Source organism: Nicotiana tomentosiformis, chromosome 12 (genome assembly GCF_000390325.3).
Source record: "Nicotiana tomentosiformis chromosome 12, ASM39032v3, whole genome shotgun sequence".
Classification (NCBI taxonomy): Eukaryota; Viridiplantae; Streptophyta; class Magnoliopsida; order Solanales; family Solanaceae; genus Nicotiana; species Nicotiana tomentosiformis.
This window is the reverse complement of record NC_090823.1, coordinates 132,650,936-132,678,647: the sequence shown is the minus strand read 5'-3', so window position 1 is coordinate 132,678,647 and position 27,712 is coordinate 132,650,936. Positions and strand designations below refer to the sequence as shown.

At 38.8% G+C, this 27,712-nt stretch overlaps 1 protein-coding gene, 1 long non-coding RNA gene and 1 pseudogene across 2 annotated transcripts; all 3 read left to right on the top strand.

Annotated features, from left to right (window-relative positions):
- Positions 1–583: 583 nt before the first annotated feature.
- On the top strand, positions 584–27,712 carry LOC104097955 (uncharacterized). Its single transcript, XM_070191930.1, is given in 15 exon segments — positions 584–3,771; positions 4,055–4,475; positions 4,588–5,251; positions 5,590–5,630; positions 6,090–6,158; positions 21,383–21,483; positions 21,627–21,705; positions 21,973–22,071; positions 22,192–22,260; positions 22,377–22,426; positions 22,512–22,527; positions 22,529–22,594; positions 23,500–23,594; positions 26,988–27,282; positions 27,399–27,712. Coding segments are annotated over 14 exon segments (2,061 nt in total). The 5' UTR covers positions 584–3,607; the 3' UTR covers positions 27,115–27,282; positions 27,399–27,712.
- LOC138903566 (uncharacterized) lies at positions 6,165–8,915 on the top strand. The gene is made up of 2 exons (XR_011412840.1): positions 6,165–7,281; positions 7,410–8,915. It is a non-coding gene; the product is annotated as an uncharacterized lncRNA (long non-coding RNA).
- On the top strand, positions 13,999–20,749 carry LOC104097956 (uncharacterized; annotated as a pseudogene).

Below are 27,712 nucleotides of genomic sequence, written 5' to 3'. Positions count from 1 at the left end.
AATTTGATTTTGTGAGAAATTTGGAGTGGGTGTTATTTAAACTTGTTAAAAATAGTATAAGGGGATTGTATATAAAATTTAAAGTCATTTAATGGAGATTTGGACTGGTTTTGAACAAGAATTGCAACTAAAAATCGTGGAATAAGTTCGTCTACCGACGCTTGTATAAAGGTATATAATAGTATATAAGATGTGTATATACACTCTCATACACTATTATACAATATTATACATAATTATATAAAAAACTGACTTCGTCTCCTTCCTTGCGTATTTTCTGAAATTTAACTCAAATCTTGCTCAAATCTATTCCAAATCACTTCAAATTTAAATTTTGAACTAACTTTTGATATTTTCAATCAATTGCAACAACACTCAATCCAAACAACTAACAAACTCAAAAAATCCTATTTTGGAAAGTAAAACTTTGAATGGCCTTCAACGGTGGACTTGTACTCTTCAATTTTCTTACACTGCATGAGGTAATACACTAGGAGAAACAGATATGGCGGACGACCGCTTAAAGCATATGTGAGAAGACGAGAGAGTGAAAGCAACGCTTGTTACAACACAAATTTAATTCCATAACTTTTAGAAGCAATAATCGTAAGAATACACATTTTGAATTTGACAGTGCTTTCAAAATATGTACAATATATGAGCTAAGTCGCCATTTTTTGTTATTGCGCGAAGCAAGTGTATTTTCTTGTAATTATTTCTTGATAAAATGCCGTGAAGAACTCGTGAGACAGCCAAGAAAGTGTGCAGGAAAGTGGCTTACCTCAACCTCAAACGATAAGTGCACAAACTCCAACAATGTGAAAGTACCATGTAGTCTGTGTACAACAGAAAAATTTCTGCTTCGAAAGAAAAAAGGGGGTGTTCTAGTCTTTTTGATTTTTACGAAATCGAGCTGAGGTCAGATTTAATGCTTTGGTTGTATAATAGCTGCAGATGAGGCCAATTTTGTGCATTTGGGGGTAAGTGACATCACTTTACTTTGCCAAAAGTGAGTTGATGTAGTGACGAGCGCAAGAGGTTGTGAGTTGGAGTCGCCCCACCAATAACAAGGTGGGGTTCTATCGAAAATAAACTCTCTGTGCCAGGTTAGGGGTAAGGTCTGCAGGCACGTTACCCTCCCAAAAGCCCACTGGTGGGATTATACAAGTTTATTGTTGTTGTTGTTGTTGACATCACTTTACTGAATCCTATAGTCAAACTTCAAGTTTCTTGTTTCAGCGGAAATTTTGGATGATTGTGGACTTCCATTTATGTCAGTGGCGTACGCTGGGATTAGTACAAGCATTGAGAAATTTTAGGTCCGGAGTTGTGGGTAAGTATTTATTTTGGTATTTTAAATTGAGTTTCTATTGTGCACAGATGTATGTAGATACAAATTGTCCTGTCAACACTTATTGAGAATCGACTTCACCTCGTTTAAGTCCTTTGGTGAGCGTTGGAGAACAAATGAATTCATAACTAAATATATAAATGCCATAAAAGACATGTATGCAGGAGCCATGACTAGCGTGAGAACAATACTAAGTGATATAAAGGAGTTCTCCATAATTATGGGTTTACACTAGGGATCGGCATTGAGCGCGTACTTGTTTACATTAATTATGGCCGAGCTAACCAATACAAGATGAGGTCCCATGATATATGTTATTTGCTGATAATTGACGAAACCGCGAGGATGTAAACCAAAAGTATGAGCTATGGAGAAGCGCTCTACAGAGTAAGTTTTTTTCGATAAGTAGAAGTAAGACTGAATGTATGTATTGCAAGTTTAGTTGGCATAAGAAGAGTGACGTTGAGGTGATATTAGACTGGATTTTGGCTCCAAAATGCAAACAATTAAGATATCTAGGCTTGTTGTACAATTGCTGCAGATGAGGCCAATTTTCTAGTCATTGGTTTGACCCTCCACTATCTCTGAAGTCTGAACCATGAGAGGCATGAGATCATCAAATTTGGAACTTATGTTAAGACCTTTTTACCTTTTCCAAGGCTGTTTTGCTAGAAAGTGCATTATACGTGACATCACTTTACTAAATTTTATATGGATCCATTCCACGAATTCTGGAAATCTCTGGCATTTGTCAAGCTTCAGGTTTCTTGTTTTAGCAGGAGGTTTGGATGATTATGGACTGCCATTTATGTCAGTACCGTATGCTAGGATTTGCAAATGCTAAGTCTTAGGTGGCACTATAAAGTTTTGAGGTTTAACTTTTTATATAGAGAATTTTTTTGGTGAAGCAGTTTCGGATGACACAATGACACCTACTGTATATACACATTGTTTTTCAAAAATAAAATAAAATTATATGCACAGACAGAATTAAACTTTTAGGCGAAGCTGTGTTGGATGACACCACTTGATTCAGCGACTGCTGCCATTTATGTTACAAGGTTCTTTGATTTGCCTTGGCATATTTTTATTGAAACTGATATGATATTGATGTGAGTTCTTCGTTTAAACTCTTAAGATATACAAAAAGTAATAGTGACCAGAAAAAGAAAAAAAAACATAGACAAATCCGTATTGAATAATCCAGCGAGGATACATGCCCATAGTGGCCAGATATTTTGCTAAGGGTGTTTGAAATTTAATATATATGTATGAGAAGTAATATTTGGCCAATATATACGGGATAATTTTCCGGCAAAGGCCGTTCAATTAACCATCCGTGAGCCCATGGACTCCGCCATTGCATACCCATAAAGGAGTCCATATAGCATACATATCAAGCTGACATTGTTCAGGTTATTTAGGATCCCTAATGTAGGTTCACGATTTAAGGCTCCTCATGGTTGCTATGTATTACACCCAGTGCAAGGCCAATATACGTACTTGGATCTATTGCGTCATTAACCTTTGGCAGTCATTATCTAAAGAAATGATATGAGGAAGCTACCTGTTAGCAGCCGAAAAGGTGGCTTCTTGAACTGAAAGGGCGGCCATTTCTTCATTTTCAGCAAGAAATCCACTTCAAATTTGCAGATATTGTTTGTATATGGTTATATTGACATTCCCCCACGGCTTTGGTCTAGTGGTAACATTGCAACATGTGATTAGTGGATTAGGCACACATCACGGATAAAAGCCTAGGATTTAATTGGATAAGGGTAGAGGGGCAGGCCCACTGTCCATTGAGTTTCAAACCTTGCATCACTGGCGATTTGTTGGTTATTTAGAAAAAGGCTATACAGATACAGATATATAGTGGGGTATCAGTGGAATTAGTCATAGATCCATCCTATTGGTTCTTTTCTGAACTTTGTGGGAAGAAAAGTCGAACTGGCTGAATCTGAAGTGGGGTTTAATCAATCTTGGGATCTTGAATTAAAATGGATAAGACAACAGCATCAGCTCTAGGACCAACATCACCAGCTGAGGAGCTGCTAAAGAAGATCCAAGAACTGGAGGCAGGGCATGCCCAATTGAAGCAGGAGATGTCTAAGCTCATGATTTCTGATGATCACAGATTACAGAGACAAAGGTCCCATTCAATCTTCCCACAACGGCTGCCTCGTCTTATGGATGGTGGTGGCTTTGGTTATGGTGCTGTAGCTGTCTGGAAAAGGGGGTCAACCTCTTTCCAGCATGCTTCACTATCAAAGAGAGAGTAGTAATAAAGGGGCAGAAGACAACAGTAATGGTAGAGGCGCTGCTGCAGTGAAGTTTACTGATAGACACTACTTTAATATATTACAGTCAATGGGACAATCAGTGCATATATTTGATGTCAACTGTCTTATAATTTACTGGTGAGTAATTGAAACAGATTTCCTATCTTTTGCCTTTTCATTTTTCCTTTTTTTCATCCGGACTTGGGAGAGAAAAGAACTGGGTGGAAGAGATTGAGCTTGTGTCTGTAACTATCTGAGTTTGCTTTTTAGTTAGCTAGTAAAATGTTGCATCAGTGAACACTAAACACTTTGTACAAATAGATAGAACATTTTATTTGGCCTTAGTTAGACCTTATTGGTGCTTGTCACGTTTGTTCAATGTTATTAACATAGAAGTGTTATTTGAGCTGTTTTTGTACAGGAATCGAACTGCTGAACAACTATATGGTTATTCTGCTGCAGAAGCTCTTGGACGAAATCCTATTGAGCTCCTAACAGATGCTCAGGATCATGGTGATGCTGATCACATTGTTCACCAAGTGAAAAAGGGTGAGATTTGGACTAGGCAGTTTCCAGCTAAGAATAAGCAAGGGGATAGATTCGTAGTCGTTGCTACCAGTACCCCTTTTTATGACGATGATGGTACTTTCATCGGTGTTATCTCTATATCAAGTGATGTGAGGCCTTTTCAAGGAACAGGGGTTGCATCGATGGGAGTGAAGCAGTTGGAAGCTGATGCGAGATTCAGAGCAGTTGGAGCCAGGACCCTTGCTTCTTCCAAACTTGGACTTGATCCCCAACAGCCTCTGCAAGTTACCATTGCATCTAAAATATCTAATTTGGTTAGTACTGTCTTTGTCTGTGTAGTTGCCTAGTTTTCTTTTGTTTTTTTGGTTCTCTTCTCTCTCTGTATACAATGGTGGCATAAGCTGACATGTCAAAACCTCATAATAGGCCTCAAAGGTGAGCAACAAGGTTAAGCCAAAAATAAAGACAGGAGAGAGCAGCATGCTTCGTGAAAGTGGAAGTGGAGATAGTCATCATTCTGACCACACATTTTCTGATGCTGCTCTCCCAGATCACAGGGAGGATGCAAATTCAAGTGGAGGCAGCACACCTATGGGAGATGTTCACCCTTCTCCAGTTGGGATATTCTCTAGTCTTGAGGAGCACTCCCCAGGGAAAGCCTCGAGTGATTGTGGGGATGAGAGTGAGGGAAAACAAGGAATTTCAAATCTTATCACCTCTAAGGCAGAGGCGTGGATGGCAAAGAAAATCTTGTCATGGCCATGGAAAGGCAACGAGCGAGAAGCGTCAGAGGCAAAGACTACGCGATTTGTATGGCCTTGGCTAATCAATGACCAAGACAATGAGTTGAGTCACAGTAACAGTTATAATGCACTAAAACCAAACAATCAGTTTATTGATACTAACCGAACAACCACCTATGAAGCTTCTGGATCCTGGTCATCTTCATTTAGTGTCAACAGCACATGCAGTGCTAGCAGCTGTAGAAGCACCAGCAGTAGTGCTTTTAGTAAGGTGGGCGTAGATACTGGTCGCCTGGATTACGAAATCTTGTGGGAGGACTTAACAATCAGAGAACAGATTGGAGAAGGTGCGGAACTCCTTTTATGGGTGAAATTGCCAAAAACAAGTCTATCAGTTATTCCAAACTTGATCATAGAATCTTTTGGTATCGGACAAGGATGTAGTTTACTTTCATTTTTAGTTTTCCAGTCACTGTAGATGCTTCTGTTGTGCAGAATAATCAGAAGTTAGTAGTCAATTGCACTTAAATGTTGCATATCTCTTTCCTAAGCTAATACATTTATCTTGCAACGAGCAATCCTTACCAGCTTTAAAGCCATGATATTCTTATGTATTTGCAGTTCTTACTATCACCTTTTTCTTTTTCTCTTCATTCCCACTTTTCTTTTATCTGCGTTTCTCTAGGTTCTTGTGGAAAAGTTTATCGTGCGCTGTGGTATGGATCAGTATGTCCTTTGCCTTTTTTTTATATATTTTTTTTTTTTGCCAGGAGTTCTTTGCCTCTTCCGTTCACTAAACTTCCTGGCAATTATTTGTGAATTATTTCTAAACATACTTCAATGTTGATTAGGTCATCGTATAACATATCATTCAAATATATATTTGTAAGCTATCATTTATTCTGGGAGCTTATGCTTATAGCCTGAAACACAAGGGCTAAATTCTGGCTTCTTGGTCCCATCATATGGATGGCGTCAAAGTTTAAAATTGCTGCAAGCCAGCAGATTTTTTTATCAAATCAAACTGTAAGCAAGTATTTTTGTTGTATTTTACATGAGGCATCTCTTACTTTCTTTCTAACCAACACTTGAAATCTAGATGTACTAACTATTTTTCTAAAAGGAACACACAAGTGGTTGTTTGCTAGTTCTCCATTCTAACGTAATGTTGTTGTTGTTGTGCAGGATGTTGCTGTTAAAGTATTTGCAAAGCAAGAATATTCTGAAGAAGTGATTTATTCCTTCAAACAGGAGGTCAGTCTTTCTCATATATCATGAAATGCTTTTGTCTTTTTCTGAGTGAATATTGTTTTTCCATAAAATTTTAAGCTATATGCAGTCATAATGGTGGTCTCTCTTTTCGTAGAAGTTGTCATAAAATTGATGTAGCCTTTAAAGAAGTCTTGGATGCAGCGAACCAAGGTTTAAACTCACTGGCAATGTATTGTCCACTAATTCTATGCTTTGGATTGTTGAAGAGAAAGACAAAGCTAGAAGATACTGAGCACTAAGCAGAGCCTTTTTTGCTCTTCGACTTTGTGATTTCTGGAAAATTTGAATTTTGTAGTGTAATCAATCCCAGTTTACACATGACTAATGCGAAGAGGTATCTGCAAATGATGGGAACTAAATGTGTCTAAAACAAAATATCATTTTCCCAGTTCACTGCCACAACTATGTTACTAGTTAAAATTAAAATTCTGAACAAGAGAAAAATATAGTCAAACCTCTATATTATGAAGTTTTAAAATGCACAAGAGGAAATATGATTTTATTCATGAACAATAGGCTCTTTATATAGAGCAGATACAAACGGAAATACATTAAAGGTGGAACAAACTATGTGATAAGATTCTGTGCAGTAGGATACACTAGAATACAGGAAACTAACAAAATCCTAAACCTAGAAAATAGGAAGCTAATAACAAACTCCTAAACTGAAGGATATCAATTGTTATCCTTTAATACGCCCCCGCAAGTTGGGGGTGACTGGAACAAGCCCCAACTTGTGAAAATTGCGCAGAAAAGTGGTACGCGGAAGAGGCTTTGTGAGGATGTCGGCAACTTGATCAGCAGAGTGAAGGTGACGAACCTCAAGTGCTTTTTGTTGAACTTGCTCGCGAACGAAATGGAAGTCAATAGCTACATGTTTCATCCTACTGTGAAAAACTGGATTAGCACAAATGTAGGTGGTACTAACGTTGTCACAGAGGACTGTTGGTGGAGCAGACAATGGGAAATGAAGCTCATGGAGCAAATTTGTGAGCCAATTAACTTCAGAAACAACAGCAGCAACAGCTCGGTACTCAGCTTCCGTGGATGAGTGTGAAACAGACCTTTGCTTTTTGGAAGACCAAGAGATTGGTGAGTTCCCAAGGTAGACAACACAACCTGTTGTTGATGTTCTGTCTCGTGGATTTCCAGCCCAATCAGAGTCAGAATAAGCAAGTAAAGATCTGTTGGTTGTCGACATAGCTTAACTCCCATTGTGCTGGTGTGTTTCAGGTAGCGCAACAAACGTTTGATAGCTTTCCAGTGAGACACTTTTGGATAATGCATAAACTGAGACAACTTGCTAACAACAAACCCGATGTCAGGCCTAGTGAAGGATAGGTAGTGAAGCTTACCAATGATTTTTCTGTAAAGTGAAATGTCAACAGCAGAATCGGCTTCAGAATCAGCGAAGGAGCAGGTTGATGTCATCGGTGTTGGGACACCCTTGCATTCAGCCATATGCAATTCATCCTGAAGATCCATGACATCTTTGTGTTGAGACAAATATATGGCAGTTGGCGTTGATATTACTTCAACACCCAAAAAATAATGCAAGAGCCCAAGATCTTTTAGAGAGAATCGTTGAGAAAGAGTATCAATGATGGACCTGACACTTCTTCCAATATTATCCGTAATAATTATGTCATCAACATATATGAGAATGTAGACAGTAACCTCTAAAATGTAAAGGATAAACAAAGATGAGTCAGATTTGGATTTAACAAACCCAATACTTGTCAAATAGTTGGTGAGCTCGGTGTACCACGCCCTAGGAGCCTGCTTAAGTCCGTATATTGCTTTTTTTAGCTTGCAAACATATGTTGAATGTTCAGAGGACTCGAAACCAGGAGGTTGTTTCATGTACACTTCTTCTTCAAGTCTGCCTTGTAAGAAGGCATTATTGATATCCAACTGATGAATAGGTCATGAGCGTTGGGCAACAATTGCAAGGACCAAACGGACTGTTGCGGGCTTGACAACGGGGCTGAATGTAGAATGATAATCCAACCCAGGCCTTTGCGTGAAACCTTTGGCAACTAGGCGAGCCTTATACCTGTCAATGCTTCCATCAGGTTTATGTTTTACTCTAAAGAACCACTTACAATCTACAACATTCCGAGAGGGATTACTGGGAACCAAATCCCATGTCTGATTTCTGATTAGAGCATCATATTCTGCTTTCATTGCTTCTTTTCAATGGGGGTATAGTTGTGCTTGACGGCAGGAGCGGGGGATTGGTGGTGAGAGGTTGGTTTTGGCAAGAAAAGTCTTGGGTTTCAGGCTATTTGTTTTTGATCGGGTAACCATTGGATGAGGAAGGGTGGCTGGTTTTGGTTGTGATGGAGGAGAAAGAAAGTGTTGGGGTTGGGATTCTATGGGTGGCTGTGGTTGAGGGGCTTGGACAGATGTGGTAACTTTAGAGGTCCGACGGCTATAGGTTTGAATAATGGGTGGTTTACTTTTTTCCGCATGAGGAGGGAGGATGGGTTGAGTAGGGGAGGAATAATCAGAGGTGCTAGTTGGATTGTTGGGATAAGGAGGAGAATTACCTGAGCTCTGTGACGCTGCTGGAGAAGGAACGGAGCAAGACTTTTGTATACACGTAGACAACGGCACAGGTAGTTCAAAACAATGTGACTCTGTTGGGATATCTATGTGTGTGCCTTTTGGTGAAGATACGTCATCCCAATTAATTTTAAATTCAGATTTTTCTAATTAGAGAAAATATTGGCAAAAGGATAATTATTTTCAGCAAATACTACATCTCTCGAAAGATAAACTTTGGAGGTGGTTGGGTCAAAGCATTGATGATGGCAATAATATTTATTTGAAAATCCCAAATAAACACAGGGCTTTGATTTTGAATCAAGCTTATTTTGTGAATACGGTTTTAGCCACGGATAACATAAACAACCAAATTTTTTGATGTTTTCATAATTTGGTGATTCTTGAAATAAAATCTCATATGGAGACTTGTATTTTAAAATTGGAGTTATCATTCTATTAATGAGAAAAATAGCTTGATGACATGCAAAACTCCAAAATGTGGCTGGTAATGAAGCTTGGTGCATTAAAGTTTTGGCAGTCTCGACGACATGGCGATGACGTCGTTCTACCAGAGCAACTCTTTGTGGAGTATAAGGTGGGGAAATTAAGTGTTTGATGCCTTGTGATTTTAAATATGAAGTTAAGCTTTGAAATTCACCTCCTCCGTCAGTGTAAAAAGATAGTATTTTTGTTTGAAACCGACGTTCGAGCAAAGGATGTAGTGTTTTGAAAACATCTAAAACATCATTTTTGGTCTGTATTGTTTGGAGCCACATGTACTTTGAAAATTGATCGACGAATAAAACATAATATTTTTTTCTATCAATAGACAAAACTGGTGAAGGTCCCCACAAATCACTATAAATAATTTGTAGCGGCCTTTGACTCTGCAAAGAACTTGTCGAAAAAGATTGCCTGTGGCTTTTCTTTGATTGGCATGAATTACAAATCGAAAGAGTCTTTCATAACTGGAATGGAAATTTTTTTCAAAAATATATCTAAATTACGGCGTGTTGGATGCCCCAAACGCCGATGCCACAAATCTAAAGGCATAGCCACATTGCATTGCGGTTGAGAAGAAGAGTTGTCTAGCGGCCATTCATAAAGTCGTCCTCTACTCCATCCTTGAACCAGGCACCCCCGTACTCAAATCCTTCACAAGATAAGAGAATGGAAAGAATTCAATGGACGTTTTATTGTCACGGCAAAATTGGGAAATTGAAATTAAGTTGTTGGCAATTGAAGGGGAGCAAAGGATATTAGATAACTGAAAGCGAGAATTAGATGCATATAAATCAGTGTTACCAGTGTGAGATATTGGTATGGTGTTACCATTTCCCATAGCAATCTCTTCTGGACCATTGTAATCATTAATGTTTGTAAGACTTTGGGCATCCGATGCAACATGGTGTGTAGCCTCTGTATCGACTATCCACGGAGCAGGTTGTTGCGTTTGTCGTCCAGCAAAGTTGGCTCGTGCCTGAAAATGATTATGAGACTGAGAGCAGCAAACTCGAGCAGAGTGTCCAATGCGGTCACATAACTAGCACACTAAGTTGTTGTCTTGCTGATTGACGCGACGATTGCGCCATGGCTGAGAACGATGCTGCTGGTTGTTATTTTGACGCCTGTTGTTGTTGGTGGCGTTGGTCCTTGTTTGAGAGCTGGTCTTTTGAGCAACAGCCGCAGTGATTGTGGTGGAAGTGTGAGGCAGAGCATTGTGTTTGAGAAAAAGCTCATGGTCAATAAGCTTTTCAAATAGTTCTTCATTCGAGATAGGTGTGTCACGTGCTCGAATTGCTGCTGAGATTTCTCGATATTTTGGTCCAAGCCCAGTGAGAATCTTGACAATGAGTTCCGCGTTGGTGACAGGTGCTCCTTCAGTCGCAAGTTCATCGCAGAGAGAACGGACTTGAGTGAGATAGTCCATGACAGGAAGGTTCTCTTTGGTGAGACGAGCAAGGCGATCTCGCAAGCTGAATACGCGAGTTTGAGACTTGTTGGCATAAGCAGTATGGAGGGAATCCCATGTCGCTTTGGCAGTGGCTGCAACAGCTACAGTGGCAGTCTAAGATATGACGAATGCATTGTCTGTCTAAGATATATGCTTAAGATTATGAATTATTCTAACTATTATTTGGAACTACAAAGGCATATTGCATTATTTAAATTTGTCCTGAAGTTGTAATGAAGTCGTCCTCAGCAAACCAGGCTGAGATGACATCAGAACACAATCAATATCGTCTTTGCAATCAAAATAAAGGAGACGTTAATGGACAATATATAATCTGGATAGCCTCTTTCATGATATTAGTTTAGTTGGGAACATTAAAGGTTTTAATAATTTGTTTAAAAATGAACATTTTAGGAAACATAGGTTCGAGTTCGGTGCATTTCATTTACGAGTAACGAATAAGTATTACTTGAATTTGATTCTCAGACTACATTTTTAGATAAACCAATCCCATCACTTCAGCATTTTCACTGCAATGGCAAAGCATCTGCTTTGGCCTCTGGCAGATCCAGGAATTCTTAAATAAAATAAAAAATGCAAGAATGCCACACCTGGAATTCAAATCTATGACTTAGAGCAATTTTTGAGCCACCTTTACCGCTCCTCTAATTGTTCACTTATGCAGTTGTTTTACCTTATTTGCGCAGTATAAATTTTTGACGAAGGAGATTCAATTGAACCCCCTTAGGTCCATGTAACTCTGCTGCTAGCCCTGGCAATCATTTTGCATTGAATCACATTAATTTTACTCATCTTTTGATTTTAGCTGATATGCAACTTAATTGTTTTGTCAAACCCAGTGAGCCACAGTCTTGCCCGTCTTCCCAAAAATTGGTGGAGAAACTTAATGATCTGCAGAAGCTGTATGTTATTCAGGCCCAGACAGCATGTAGCAGGAGATAGCAGCCATAAGGAACAGTAAATACAAATAGTGCGCTTGTGCTTGAGTTTCATCGTCAGATTGCTAGCAGATGCATTGTGCCAACTCTTCAAGGTTTTATGTCTGTCACAGGAAAGTCGGTCAGTCAGAGCTCACGAGCTGCTTGTGTTGTCGGATCCTAAGTTCAGAGGCAAAATGTTAAGGTTGCTTTTCCTGCAAGGAAATCTGATAGAGAAAAAGCAGCTGCCTTTTATTGGAGTCAAGTTGGTACTCGTCATTCACTGACTACATGAATCTAGCATGATTCTGTTCAATGACTTCAAGCTACTGTCGGATGGATTCAAGCTGGAGCTTTTAGGATTGGTGATACTGCTGGAACCATTGATAACAATATTCAGTGCAAGCTATACAGACCTGGATCTGTGGGCTTTGTCTCCAAATCTGTGAGCGAGAACATCTTTTATCTTGTATTCTGATACATAGCATAAATCTCTAGTTGATCAAACTTGCTATGTATTATTCTTTACCCCAGTATATTTCTACCAACTTTTTGCTTAACTTTTCAAGAATTCATTAAATAAAATAGTGTTTGTGATATTTTTCAGTCTTTTCTCACAGCTTTCAACAGTTGGAACAAGTATGAAGAGGAATGTATTATTCCTAAATTCTTCCTTTGAAGTAGTTGGACAGACTTTCATTTCTATGGATAAATTAGATAATTTAGTCCCCTATACTAAGGTGGACAGACTTTAAAAATAACTTACAGTAGTTTACTAGTTTTATAAAAGGCCCCATTTATGGAAAAACCCTGACTCAGGAGTCGTCAAGAAAGTATGCAAGAAATTGGCTTACCTCAACCTTAAATTCAGTCTTCTGGTACAATCACTGCTAATTGCAGAAACTCGGAGAATGTTAAAGTTTACCACGTAGTCTGTCTACAAGCAGCAAATTATGTACAGCTTATTAAAAAGAAATATCCAGATAGGTCAAATTCAGCCCTTGGGTGTACAATAGCTGCAGATGAGGCCAATTTTTAGTCATTGTCTAGAAAGTGCATTTGGGGGTACGTGACATCACTTCACTGAAACCTATATTGTATCCATTCCAAAAATTCTGGAGAACTCTGACATTAGTCAAGCTTCAAGTTTCTTGTTTTAGCAGAAATTTTGGATGATTGTGCACTGCCATTTGTGTCAGCTGCGTCAAGCGCTTAGATAGTTTATTTCATATTTTAAATTGAATTTTTTCTTTAGTGCCACAATAGTTGGCACAACTTTGGATATCTCCTTTGTTCTTAGAAACTGAAATCAGGATAATCCTTCTCCACTCATCGAGCCACTTCTTAGTATAGCATTAAATAACTTGGTAAGCCATCCCACTCAATCTCACCAAGACATTTCCAAACCTACGTGAGGATACTATCTGGACCACATGCTTTTCTAAACTTCATATTTTTCATGACACTCTTTACTCGTATGCAGATGTATGTAGATCTTGTTGTTCTCGTGATTCGAGTTGAATCAATTAATCAAAATAGTCTCTCCATTTTTCCTTATTACGCGTCACCTGGTTTAACTGATTTAGTGGGCATTGGAGAAGAAAGGAAATCTTGTTAAATATATAAATGCCATAAAAGACATGTATGAACGAGCCGTCACTGACGTGAAAACAGTAGTTAGAGGTACAAAGGAGTTTCCCATAACAGTGGATTTACACCAAGGATCAGCATTGATCCTGTATTTGTTTAACCCTAGCAATGGATGAGCTAGCCAATACAATACAAGATGAGGTCCGATTATTTTCTGACAATATTGTGCTAATTGACAAACCAACAAGGGTGTGAACCAAAAGTTTGAACTATGGAGAAGCACTAGAGAGTAAATGTTTTCGGATAAGTAGAAGTAAGACTGAATGTATGTATTGCAAGTTTAGTCGGCATAAGAAGAGTCAAGTTGAGGTGAGATTAGAGTGCCTAAAATTCAGATATCTAGGCTGGTTGTACAATAGCTGCAGATGAGGCCAATTTTCTAGTCATTCAGTTGACCCTCCAATGTCTCGGAGCCATGAGATGCCCGAGGTCATCAAAATTGGAACTAATGTTAAGACATTTTCACCTTCTCCAAGGCATGTGGTTGCTATAAAAAGTGCATGACATCACTTAACTGATTCCTATAATGTGGATCCATTTCAAGAATTCTGGAAAACTCTGGCATTTGTCTAGTTTATATAGCATGAATCACTTATGTAGGTTCAACATTTAAGGCTTCTCATGGTTGTGACATATTATGCTGAGTACATGACCAACGTAAGTACTTTGATCTATTGCGTCATTAACCTTTGACAGCCTATCTACGGGAAATGATTTGAGGAATAGGCTGTTAGGGGCCAGAAAGGTGGCTTCTTGAACTCAAAGGGTGACCTTTTTCTTCATTATCAGCAAGAAATGCACTTCAAGTTTGCAGATATTGATTTGTGTATGGCTATATAGGCACAGATATATATTGGGGTGTCAGTAAATTAGTCATAGATACATCCTATTGGTTCTTCTTAGAGCATTGGGGGAAGGAAAGCCAAACTGGTTGAATTGAAGTGGGGTTTGATCAATCTTTAATATTGGATTGAAATGGACAATACAACAGCATCAGTTCAAGGACCAACATCACCAGCTGAGGAACTGCTAAAGAAGATCCAAGAACTGGAGGCAGGTCATGCACAATTGAAGCAGGAGATATTGAAGCTCACGATTTCTGACGATCACAGATCACTGAGACAAAGGTCCCATTCTATCTCCCCACAACAGCTCCCTCGTTTTAGTGCTGGTGGTGGCTTTGATGGCGGTGCTGTGGCTGTCTGGAAAAGGGGGTCAACATCTTTCCGGCATTCGTCACCATTGCAAAGAGCGAGTAGTAGTAAAAATGAGGGAGAGAGAAGTAATGGTGGTGGACTTGCCACTGTCAAGTTTACTGATAGACACTATTTGAATATATTAGAGTCAATGGGACAATCATTGCATATATTTGATGTCAACCGTCGTACAATTTACTGGTGAGTAATTGAAATAGACTTCCTATCTTTTGCCTTCCCATTTTTCCTTTTGTTCATTCGGACTTGGGAGAGAAAATAAGTGGATGGGATAGTTTGAGTTTGTGTCTGTAATCATCTGAGCTTGCTTTTTAGTTAGACTATGATTGGTGTTTGTCACATTTGTTCGTGTTATTATTAATATAAGAGTGTAATTTGAGCCATTGTTAGACTTTGATTGGTGTTTGTCACGTTTTCTCAATTTTATTAGTATAGGAGTGTGATTTGAGCCATTGTTGCACAGGAATCGAACTGCTGAACAACTATATGGTTATTCTGCTGAAGAAGCTCTTGGACAAGATCCTGTTCAGCTCCTAGCATATGCTTAGGATTATGCTGATGCTAATAACATTGTACATCTAGTGATGAAAAGGGGTGAGTGTTGGTCTGGACTGTTTCCAGTTAAGAATAAGCGAGGGGATAGATTCCTAGTCATTGCTACCACTACCCCTTTTTATGACGATGATGGTACTTTCGTCGGTGTTGTTTCTGTAACAAGTGATGTGAGGCCTTTCCAAGAAACAAGGCTTGAATCGATGGGAGTGAAGCAGTTGGATGCTGATGCAGGATTTAGAGCCAGAAGCCTTGCTTCTTCCCAACTTGGACTTGATCCCGAGCAGCCTCTGCAAGTAGCCAGTGCCTCCAAAATATCTAATTTGGTTAGTACGGTCTTTGTTTTGGGTAGTTGCCTGGTTTTCTTTTGCTTTCTTTTGATTCTCTTTACTGTCTGTATACAAGGATGGGCATATGCTGACATGACGAAACCTCATAACAGGCCTCAAAGGTGAGCAACAAGGTTAAGTCAAAAATAAAGACAAGAGAGAGCAGTGTGCTTCGTGAAGGTGGAAGTGGAGATAGTCATTACTCTAATCGTGCATTTTCCGAGGCTGCTTTCTCAGATAACAGGGAGAACGCAAATTCCACTGGAGCGAGTACGCCTAGGGGAGATGTTCCCTCTTCTCCCTTTGGATTATTTTCTAATCTTGCAAAAGAGGAGTGATCCCTGGGGAAACCCTCTGGGGACGAGAGTGAGGGAAAACAAGGTATTTATAAGACTTATCACCTCGAAGGCAGAGGCATGGATGGCAAAGAATAGCTTACCATGGCCATGGAAAGGCAACGAGCGAAAAGCGTCAGAGGCAAGGACTACACGGTCTGAACGGCCTTGGCTAAAAAATGACCAAGACAAACAGTTATAATGCATTAAAACCAGACAATCAGTTTATTGATACTAACTGGACAACCACCAATGAAGCTTCGGGGTCCTGGTCTACTTCATTTAATGGCAACAGCACAAGCAGTACTAGTAGCTGTGAAAACACCAGCAGTAGTGCTGTTAATAAGATCGACACGGATACTGACTGCCCGGATTACGAAATCTTGTGGGAGGACTTAACAATTGGAGAACATATTGGAGAAAGTACGTGAAATTCCTTTTACAGGTTAAACTGTCAAAGACAACTCTATCAGTGTTGTTAATTTTAATCAACAAACCAGAAAACAAGTGAATATTTGTGATTAATGAAAGAGCAGAATATTAAAGGAATGAAGAACAGAGAAGAAATCTGAAAAGAGAGAGCATAAGACTAATACAGAACAAGGATACTTTTCATTGTAATATAAGTTATAATTTATAAGAAAAAATTAACTACTAACTTCATGGTCCTGAATATCAGCACATGATCTACTTTAAAAAAAAACTAACGAAGATACTGGGAAAAGTAATAACCGCAGAATTCAAACTAAGTAACTGCAGTCAAAGTAACTGTAACTATTCACAATAAAACTGCAGTCCTAAAACATAGCAACTAACACTCCTCCTTGCTTTAGGATCTGCAGACACCAAGTTTCGATCTCAAAGACTCGAACTTGTGAACTGACAATGGTTTGGTAAAAGCATCAGCTAATTGATCATCTGATTTGCAATAAATGAGAGTCACCTCCCCATTCTTCTGGACTTCTCTCAAGAACAACAACTTGATATTAAAGTGTTTCGTCTTTCCATGGAAAACTGGATTATGAGAAATAGCTATTGCAGCCTGATTGTCAACAAATATCTCAGTTTCTTCTTTCTGCTCAAGATGAAGATCTTCCAATATTTTCCTCAACCACAATGCTTGATTCACCGCAGCTGCTGCTGCCACAAATTCTGCTTCCGCTGTCGATCGAGCTATTGTATCCTGCTTTTTGGAACTCCATGAAAAGACACCTGAACCAATAGTGAAACAGTATCCAGAAGTGCTCTTCATGTCGTCAACTGAACCACCTCAATCACTGTCGGAAAAACCAGTTAGTTTGAATTGTTCACAACTTTTAAACTTGATTCCAAAATCAGTCGTTCCTTTGACATATCTGATCACCCTTTTTGCCGCCTTTAAATGCACTTCACTTGCACAATGCATGAAGCGAGATAGAATACTTACAGCATTGAGGATGTCAGGCCTTGTTGCTGTTAGATACATGAGACACCCAACCAAACTTCTGAAATATGACTCATCCACTTTCTGTGTTCCATCTTCTTTGCTCAATTTTTCTTTTTGATTCATCGGAGTGCTCATCTCTTTGCAGTCTTCCATGCAAAACTTTTTTAGTATCTCTTTTGCATATTTTTTCTGACAAATGAACACTTCACCCCGATCTTGTTTAATCTCCATGCCGAGGAAGTAAAACATAAGCCCAAGATCTGTCATTTCAAACACTTTCATCATTTCTTGTTTGAAATCTTCAATTTGATATGCACTACTTCCTGTAACCAGAAGATCGTCAACATAAAGTGAAATAATTAGAGTATCATTTCCACAATATTTGACATACAAAGTGGACTCAGATAAGCTTTTTTCAAAGCCTAAACTGAGTAAATGGTCATCAATTCTACTATACCAAGCTCTTGTGAGTGGCTCTCCAGGTTGACTTAGGAAAGGATTTCCTATTTTGCTTTCCAAACTGACATGCTTTGCAGTTTGGAATGGGATCACCGAACTCTGGAAGATCATTTGCCATCCTTTTAGATTTCATTCGCAACACCTCTTTTGCTGACTTCAGAGACATGATACGAGTGAAGATGGTGGATGAAACTGCAGCAAACAAGCATGCCTTTGCCTTTGACTTTCTGGTTTTCCTCTCCTTGTAATTTAAGATCATTTGCCATCCTTTTAGATTTCATTCGCAACAGCCCCTCATGATGATAGTGCCCGAGCCTCTTATGCCAAACTTTTGTGACACTTTTTTTGACTTGAAAAGCAGTTTGCTCCTCCTCCAATGGATTTAGTGAGAAACTCTTGCCCACCATTTTGACCTTGAATATCTCATGGCCTGATGGATCTTCTATCACACATGCTTTGTTTACGAAGTGAAGTCCGTATCCTTTCTCCATTAATTGACCAACACTTAGCAGATTTTGATCAATATCTGGGACATAGAGAACATCTGTGATAAACTTAGTTCCTGAACAACTTGCAATGGCTATGGTGCCTTTGCCTTTAGCAGGAATATACTCACCATTTCCAATTCTAACTTTCTTCGTCTCAGTGCTCCTTAACTCTTTGAACAGAGCCTTATCATATGTCATGTGGTTAGTGCAACCACTATCGATTAACCAACTTTCACTTGAATCGCAACTTGTTTCAACTTGTGAAACAAGTTGCAACAAAGAGTTGATCGTCTTCTTCTTGTTCAACAACTTGAGCTTCTACTTCATGTTACTGAATTTTGCTTTTGCAAATTACAGCTTCGTGACCCTGCTGATTGCACTTGCTGCACTTTGCATCAGGTCTCCTCCAACATTTGAAAGGAGGGTGACCTTTTTTACCACAATGTTGACAAGGCGGAAAGTTTGTCTTCTTGCTTCCAGTCTTGATTTTGTTGTTGTTTCCAACATTCTCATTGTTTTCTCCTTGGATCTTTTTGTTCTGCTTCTTCTGGTTTCTTCTACAGTCTTGATGCTTCACTGGTAAGGCTCCTTCAACAGCTCCTTCTTGTCTCATAACACGTCGTTGCTCTTGTGCTTGAAAAGCACTCAAGAGCTCTGCTAGTGTGATTTTGGACAAGTCCTTAGTATTTTCTAAGGTTGTAATGGTAGCCTCAAATCTTCCAGGCACCGTTACAAGGATTTTCTCAACGATCCTTGAATCGTTTAAAGTGGAACCCAACAATCTGACACGATTTGCTATGTTAAGAAGTTTGTCAGAATATTCCTTTATGGTTTCACTGTCTTTCATCCTTTGCAACTCAAATTCACGCATCAAATTCAGCACTTGCATTCCTCGAACTTTTTCATCTCCTTCATATTCAGTCTTGAGATAATCCCATACCTCTTTTGCTGACTTCAGAGACATGATATGAGTGAAGATGGTGGATGAAACTGCAGCAAACAAGTATGCCTTTGCCTTTGACTTTCTGGTTTTCCTCTCTTGTAATTTTTGATCTGAGCCATCGTGGGATTGTTTGGCAAGGGAGCAATTTCGTAATCATCTTCAACAGCCTCCCAAAGATCCAATGCTTCCAAATAGGTCTGCATTCTAACTGCCCAGATCTGATAACTATCTCCATCAAAGGTTGGTGGTGCGATTGAAGAAAAACTTATTTCTCCGTCCATGGCGTCCACAGGATCTGCTTGCACTCACACAGGCCCCTCAAGAAAAACAGCTCTGATACCAATTGTTGTTAATTTTAATCAACAAACCAGAAAACAAGTGAATATTTGTGATTAATGAAAGAGCAGAATATTAAAGGAATGAAGAACAGAGAAGAAATCTGAAAAGAGAGAGCATAAGACTAATATAGAACAAGGATACTTTTCATTGTAATATAAGTTATAATTTATAAGAAAAACTTAACTACTAACTTCATGGTCCTGAATATCAGCACATGATCTACTTTAAAAAAAAACTAACGAAGATACTGGGAAAAGTAATAACTGCAGAATTCAAACTAAGTAACTGCAACTATTCACAGTAAAACTGCAGTCCTAAAACATAGCAACTAACAATCAGTTATTCCATACTTGATCGTAGAATCTTTGGAATCAGGCTTATGTATTTACCTAACTTTTTGTATATCTCTTTCCGAAGCTGCTGCATTTGACAGTTTTAACCATCGCATTTTCTTTTACTTCTTCATTCTCACTTTTCTTTTAATCTGTGTTTCTCTAGGTTCTTGTGGAACTGTTTATCATGGGATGTGGTATGGATCAGTATGTTCTTTGCCTCTTCTCTTATTATTAATTTTTTTTACCAAGAGTTCTTTGCCCCTTTTGTTATTAAACTTTATGGAGAAACTATGTTCTAAGCAATTATTTGTCAGTTATTTCTAAACATACTGCAATGTTGATTAGATGTCATCGTAAACATATCATTTGTTCGAATATACATTTGTATGTTACCATTTACTCTGGGAGCTTATGCTTATAGCGTGGTACCACAATGGCTAACTCTGGCTTCTTGGCCCTATCATATGGATGATGTCAAAGTCTAAAATTTCTATAAGCCAGTATTTGTGTTGTATATTACATTAGGTTCCTCACACTCTCTTTCTAATCAACACTTGAAATCTGGATCTACTAGCTTTTTTCTAGAGGGAAAATCCATATAAGTGTGACTTTGCTGGTTCTCCTTTGTAACATAATTATGTCTTTGCTGTGCAGGATGTCGCTGTTAGTTAAGGTATTTTCCAAGCAAGAATATTCTGATGAAGTGATATATTCTATTCCTTCAAACAGGAGGTCAGTCTTTTTTTTTTTCCATAAATTTGTCATGAAATGCTTTTGCTCTTTTTTACCCCCTGATTAAATATTTGTTTTCCCATTGAACTTTAAGCTATATGGCCATCATAATCACGGTCTTTCAGTTATTTCCTAAAAATCGCCATAAAATTGCTGTAGCCTTTAATGAGGTCTTAGATGCAGTGAACCAAGGTCAAACACACCAGCAATATTTTGCTACAAATTATATGCTTTGAATTGTTGAAGAGAAGGACAAAGCTGGATTATACTCACTGAGCACTAAAATGGAGCTTTTTATGCTCTCTGTCACTGATTTCTTGAAAGTTTGAACTTTTTATTGTAATCAATCCCAGTTAATGCAGCATCAATTTTCAAATGATGAGAATTAAGTTTGTCTAAAACAAAAATACCACTTCCCAGTTCATTAGAGACTATAACAATAGAATCCATGAAAATGTTAACCAAATATGCTAAGGTACTAGTTGAAATTAAAATTCTCAACAAGAGAGGTACATAAATAAGTGGTAAATTATTTGAAAAATGCTAATAGTTTATCTAAGTCCTTCACCACCTGCATTATGCACTTAAACAAGGAACAAAGACTGAGAGCTATCTGTCTTCGAGTTCTTCTTTTGCTCGAGTCTTGGTTGTCTGGATAATTGTAAATCAGACATCCATGGTTCTGAATCTATCTATAGTATTCTATTAATTTTGATCAGCTTCCACTTGGAGTTCCTCCTTTTATTTTCCAACCCAGATGCTATCTGATTTTATGGATTTAAAGGCCAAAGAAAATAGAACGTAACATCTCATTCATAGTATATATTGGAAAAGGTTATTTGCCTGATACTAGTTCATGGAGACTTAAGTTTAATGCTTTTCCACTCCAATTCAAGTAAGGTTGTTAAAATTATGCTAAATCCAGAAGCATCTCTGACAGGCTTTATGCTTATTTTTTGTAGGTGTCCCTTATGAAACGTCTTCGACATCCAAATGTTCTTCTTTTCATGGGTGCAGTAACTTCACCTCAACGCTTCTGCATTGTCACAGAGTTCCTGCCACGGTAAATTGTCTACCTTCTTTATGCTGAATAACCCGTTCCTATTTTCCCCTTCTGTGTGACAATTTATTTGGTTTTATTCTTTGTGACTGTATCAGCATTTTTCGTGTGTAACTATTAACCATTTCATCTTTTCCATTATGCAGGGGAAGTTTGTTCAGGCTACTACAGAGGTATTCATCCAAATTAGAATGGAGACGACGGATCCACATGGCTTTAGACATTGTAAGTTCCTATAAGACTTGGAAGACCAGTTACTTTATATATATATATATCAGACCAGCTTGCACGCACCTTGATTATTCCACCGGGTACCACCAGTTATATTAAATGTTACCATGAGTAGCATCATTTTTAGTCTTTTCTCCTTCATGTGTGGCTGATCATCAAATTCTTTCTGTTAGTATTATAATATTTATCTCAGATATTTGGAGCTACCAGGGTTATTCTTTTAGGTTGACAATCATGTTACACTTTTGCTACCTTTTTCAGGCTCGTGGCATGAATTATCTTCATCATCATAACCCACCTATTGTTCATCATGACTTGAAGTCATCAAATCTTGTTGTGGACAAGAACTGGACTGTTAAGGTCTGGCTTCAGTTCATCTGACTGTCATCGTTTCTCTTTCTCACCAATCTCCTTAATGTCTATTACTAAAGAGGTTTTAGTATGTGGAAAAAGAGAATCTAACCGTGAAACTATCAATAGGTTGGGGACTTTGGTCTGTCACGTCTTAAATATGAAACGTTTCTAGCAACAAAGACGGTTAAAGGAACGGTATCAGCTTGAACTCAAACCTCTTCCTTACTGTGGTAGTAAGAGCTATTTTAGTTCACCTACGTTGTTTGAACTTCAGCTGACTCATATCACTTTCTACCTAAATTCTCCTGCAGCCTCAATGGATGGCTCGAGAAGTTCTTCGAAGTGAACCTTCAGATGAGAAGTATGTCAACTATGAGATACATGCATTTTTAGGCAGATTCCTGAATATTTTAATGATATCAATCCTTCTTTGGATGTGCGATTAGGTCTGATCTATACAGTTTACAGGGTGATACTATGGGAACTCGCCACTGAAAAACTCCCTTGGGATAACCTCAACTCAATGCAGGTATTATCATTGGACAACAACAACAACCCAGTAAAATCCCATACGTGGGGTCTGGGGAGGGTAGAGTGTACGCAGAGGTTGGTGAAGAGCCCCCCCCCCCCCCCCCCTTTTTTTTTTCCGTGATGATAACATGTTGTGTATATTCGAAGGACAATACATATGTTGTACTGAAACCATATTTACAGTCATTCAAAAAAAAAAAAAAAAAAGATACACTGTTCTGCAATCCTAACAAGAAACTAGAATTCCTATGATAGAAGCAGTATCTTCTCTGTAATCCTGCTTCTCTGTAATCCTGGTTACACCAAAAACAAAAAAATAAAATACAATTTAGTTTGATTTTCTGCACAGAATTACTAACAAACACCTGGCATTCCTCTCATTCCAGATTGTCCACCAAATACATGCTGGGACAATCCTCCATCTATCTGTCTCTAGCTCCACTTCCAGCTTCATCCCAACTAAAGAGAGCTTCAGTAATCTTGTTAGGCATAGTCCAGGATATACTTCTGAGATTAATAAAGGTTTTCCATAACTGGTCTGTTATCCTGCAGTGTAAAAATAGATGGGTGATTGTCTCTGCTTCTTCCCCACAAAGAAAACAGCCTCCTTTGCTAAAAGCCAAGTGAAGCAGGCTAAGGGATCTTGACTTTCCAGATATGCTTCCATGGCCAATTAGTGATCTGTTGGTTTGGCTGACTCAGTAACTTGTATGCTATATTAACCTTGTAAATGCCCCTGCTGTGTCCCTGCCGCCATAGTGTATCCACCCCATTCTGTAAGAGAGGGGGTTTGACTGAATTCTATGAGCCCCCACTCTTCACGCATAAGATAAGTAAAAGATAAAATTGGATTATTTTTCATCATAATATATATAAAGAACAACCATTTGGAGTTGATTGCAGGTGATTGGAGCTGTAGGATTCATGAATCAGTGGCTAGATATCCCAAAGGATGTTCATCCACAGTGGGCTTCTATTATTGAGAGCTGTTGGCACAGGTTTGCATCTTAGTTCTTTCTGCCATCATAATTTGTTTTGCTGAAGCAAATAGCCCTATGAGGAATGCTGAAAACTTCTGAGGTGTACTGCATGACTTTCAAATATATTCTGAAGTTATAAGGGAGTTGTCCTTAGCAAACCAGGCTGAGATGACATCAGAACATATACAATATCGTCTTTGCTAATCTGAGAGAAAAAAAAGAAGACATTAATGGAGAATATGCAACCTGAGGCGACATTGCAGGGATCCTATGTAAGCTGGACATAGAAAAAGCCTTTGATCAACTAAATTGGACCTACCTCATTTCCATTTTCAGGCAAATGGGATTTGGGGAAAGATGGTTAAAATGGATCAAGTTCAATATCTCCACTGTGAAGTACTCCATTCTAATCAATAGGAGCCCAGTCGGTTTTTTCTCTTCACAGAGGGGATTGAGACAGGGAGACCCGCTCTCACCATTCTTATTCATATTAGCAATGGAAGGACTCAGTAAGATGTTGGATAAAGCTAAGCAGTTGCAATGGTTGAAAGGTTTTTATGTTGGGAGAGGAAGCACAGTCAATATTTCTCATCTGCTCTATGCAGACGACACCTTGATTTTTTGTGGGGCAGACAGAAGTCAAGTGCTCTATCTAAATCTAACCCTTCTTATATTTGAAGCTATTTCGGGTCTTCACATTAACATGCTCAAAAGTGTAATTTATCCGGTTAATGAGGTGCATAATTTAGAAGAATTGGCTGGAATTTTAGGCTGCAATACTGGATGTTTACCAACTACTTACCTGGGACTTCCACTAGGGGCAAAGTTCAGGTCAGAAGCTATATGGAGTGGGGTCATTGAGAAATTTGAAAAGAAACTTGCTTCTTGGCAGCTGCAGTAATTGTCTATGGCTGGAAGACTAACTCTAATCAGTAATGTCCTAGACAGCATCCCAACCTACCAGATGTCACTCTTTCCAATGCCTAGTAAGGTCCTGAAGCAGCTTGACAAGATCAGAAGGAACTTTCTATGGGAAGGGACTAAAGATGGTCACAAGTTTCACCTGGTAAAGTGGTCTAAAGTTATCTTACCAAAGCACCAAGGTGGACTAGGGGTCAGGGACTTAGCTTTGCATAACAAATGCTTACTAATGAAATGGCTATGGAGATATACACAAGAGGAGCAGAGCCTATGGAAGAAAGTTGTCAATGCCAAGCATGGAACCCAAAGCCACTGGTGCACCAAGCTATCTAGAGCGCCACATGGAGTTGGAGTTTGGAAGAGCATCTGCAAACTCTGGGAGGAGTTCTCACAAAACCACCACTTCGCAGTAGGAGATGGACAGCAAATAAAATTCTGGAAGGACAAATGGCTAGGCAACACACCCCTAAGGAATAACTACCCTGCTATCTTTCAAATGGTTATTGATCCAGACTCAACAGTTCATCAGTGCAGAGAGGGAAACTCATGGAATATAACTTTTAGAAGGAACTTGCAAGATTGGGAATATGAGGATCTGCTCAGACTTCTTTCATCACTCAACAATTTTTCAAGCAACATTCTAGTACCGGACCAGTTCAAATGGGGTAGTTCAGATGGAGGAAAGTATTCAGTCAAAGTATCCTACAAGTTAGCAGGAACTCACAATGTAATAACTAACCAATGGCCTTGGAAGTTAATATGGAAAATCAAGTTGCCACCCAAAGTCATCTGTTTCAACTGGACTGCACTTTATGAGGCTTGTCTGACACAAGACAATTTAGCCAAGAGGAATTTTCAGATTGTGAATAGATGCTACATGTGTCAGAGGGAGGCAGAAACTCACAGTCATCTTTTTCTTCAATGCCATGTTGCAACTGATTTATGGAGCATGTTTATATCACTCTTTGGGCTTAGATGGGTCATGCCACATAATATCAGGGATGCTTTTGAGTCTTGGAGTTACTGGAAAGTTGATAGCAACATCAGGAAAGTATGGAAGATGATACCAGCAGCTATTTTTTGGAGCATTTGGAATGAAAGAAACATCAGGTGTTTCGAGGGAGTATCAACATCTCCTCACAAACTCTAGGCCAGATGCTTCATGTATTTGTATAACTGGGCTTATCTTTCCCCTATTGACTCCCCTGATAGTTTTTGAATTTTGTTAGCTCCCTAGTACTAGTATAAACATTTGTAAGGAGTTAACAATTGCTACACTCTTTTGTAATTTATGCATCTTCTTGATGCCGTTAATGAAAACAATTACTTCATCAAAAAAAAGAATATGCAACCTGGGTAGCCTCTTGCAATGACATTAATTTATATTGATGTATGGAACATTGAAGGTTTTATGTCAATCCCAGGTAATTCTGATGCTGCTTCACCCAGTAACTTCTGAAAAAAAACCCACAAATTCCTGCTGAATCAGTTTAGGTTCAGTTAATCTCTCATCATATTCAGTGTAGATGCAGGATACTCTGTTTCTAGCTTGTCTAGCTTTTAACTGGCCATGGAAATACTTAGGGTTCGTTTGGTAGGATGTATTAGGGGAAGAATACATCTATTAGCTTTGATATTATTAATCCTTGTTTGGTAGCGTTTTTCAACCTATGTATAACTAATACATGCATTAGTTATCCTGTGTTTGGTAGAAAAACATGATCCTTTTCCTGAATCCTCAGGGAAGCAATTGGTTTTCGTTTGCAAGCATTTCACAGTCAATGGTGGGTTGGCTTCTTAGTCTCACCATGATACACCACAGCCTTGCCCCTCTCATCTATCTATGCTTGCATGTCTTCACTTTGTCCTGCAGTAGTGACATTTCGTTTACTGTTGAGAGCCTCTTCAACCACAGTTTGACTAGGTTTAGACTTCCATTCCCACTTCTCCTCCTTTTTTTTCTTCTTATTCTTCTGAGCTGCTTGCTGTTGACATTTGGGCATTTAAGGTTTTAGTAATATGTTTAAGAACGAACAGTTTAGGAAAAGGAGGTTGGAGTCCAGTGCATTTCATTTACAAGTGACTAATAAGTATTACTGGCTGAATTTGATTCTCTGACTAAAGTCTTAGATAAACCTATCCCATCACTTCAGCATTTTCACTCCATGGCAAAGCATCTGCCTTGGCTTGTGGCAGATCCAGGAATTCTTACAAGGGATTTTAGAAAAAAGCAAGAATGCCACACCTAGGAATTCAAACCTATGACCTAAAGAAATTTTTGAACCACCTTTACCGCTACACTAAAGCTTTCCCTTATGCAATTGTTTTACCTTATTTCCGCACTATAATTTTCGACAAACGGGATTCAATTGAACCCCCTCAGGATCATGTAGGCGCTAGCCCTGCCAACCATTTTTCGTTGAATCACATTAACTTTTCTCATCTTTTGGACTGAGCTGGTATGAAACTTTACTGTTTTGTCCAACTCAGTGAACCACAGTGTCGCCCGTCTTTCCAAGAATTGATGGAGAAACTTGCCGATCTGCTGAAGGAGTATGTAATTCAAGCGCAGACAGCAAGTAGAACTGCAAGAAATCGAAGCCATAAGGAACAGTAAATACAAATAGAGCGCTTATGCTTGAGTTTCATTGGCGTTTTGCTAACTCTTCAAGGTCTTATGGTTGTCACATAAAAGTTGGTCAGTCATAGCTCACGGGCTGCTTGTATTCTCGGATCCTAAGTTCAGAGGGCTGTTCATGTTGGCACGCTCTATTGGTCTTATTGGGTAAGTTGAACAATGCCTCAAATGCCATTTTGTGCTGCACTTCCATTTACGATTCATCTATGTTAAAACAGAAAATTATTAGTCGCTAAAAGGTTGAAACGTACCTCTTTGAATAGCAGGCACACATTTGATCAGAAGAGATTGAAGCAGCCTCTGCCTCTGTACCGTCACCCATGTATGTTCTCTAAATCAAGTGGAGACTGAAACTCTCAATAGCAACAGGCAGAAAGTTGCCTGCTCTCTATCCAGCATTCTATATAGAAGTGTTTTGTTTGCCTTTTGTTGTGGCCATTCTTCCTCATGTTGTAGACTAGTATTTTGTACTCCTAAGTGGTCGCCTAAGTATTTTTCTTTATCGGAAACAAGCTCTATATCTTTACAAGGTGAGATTATACTGATTTTTTTTTTGTTGTTATATAAGAGACAACTC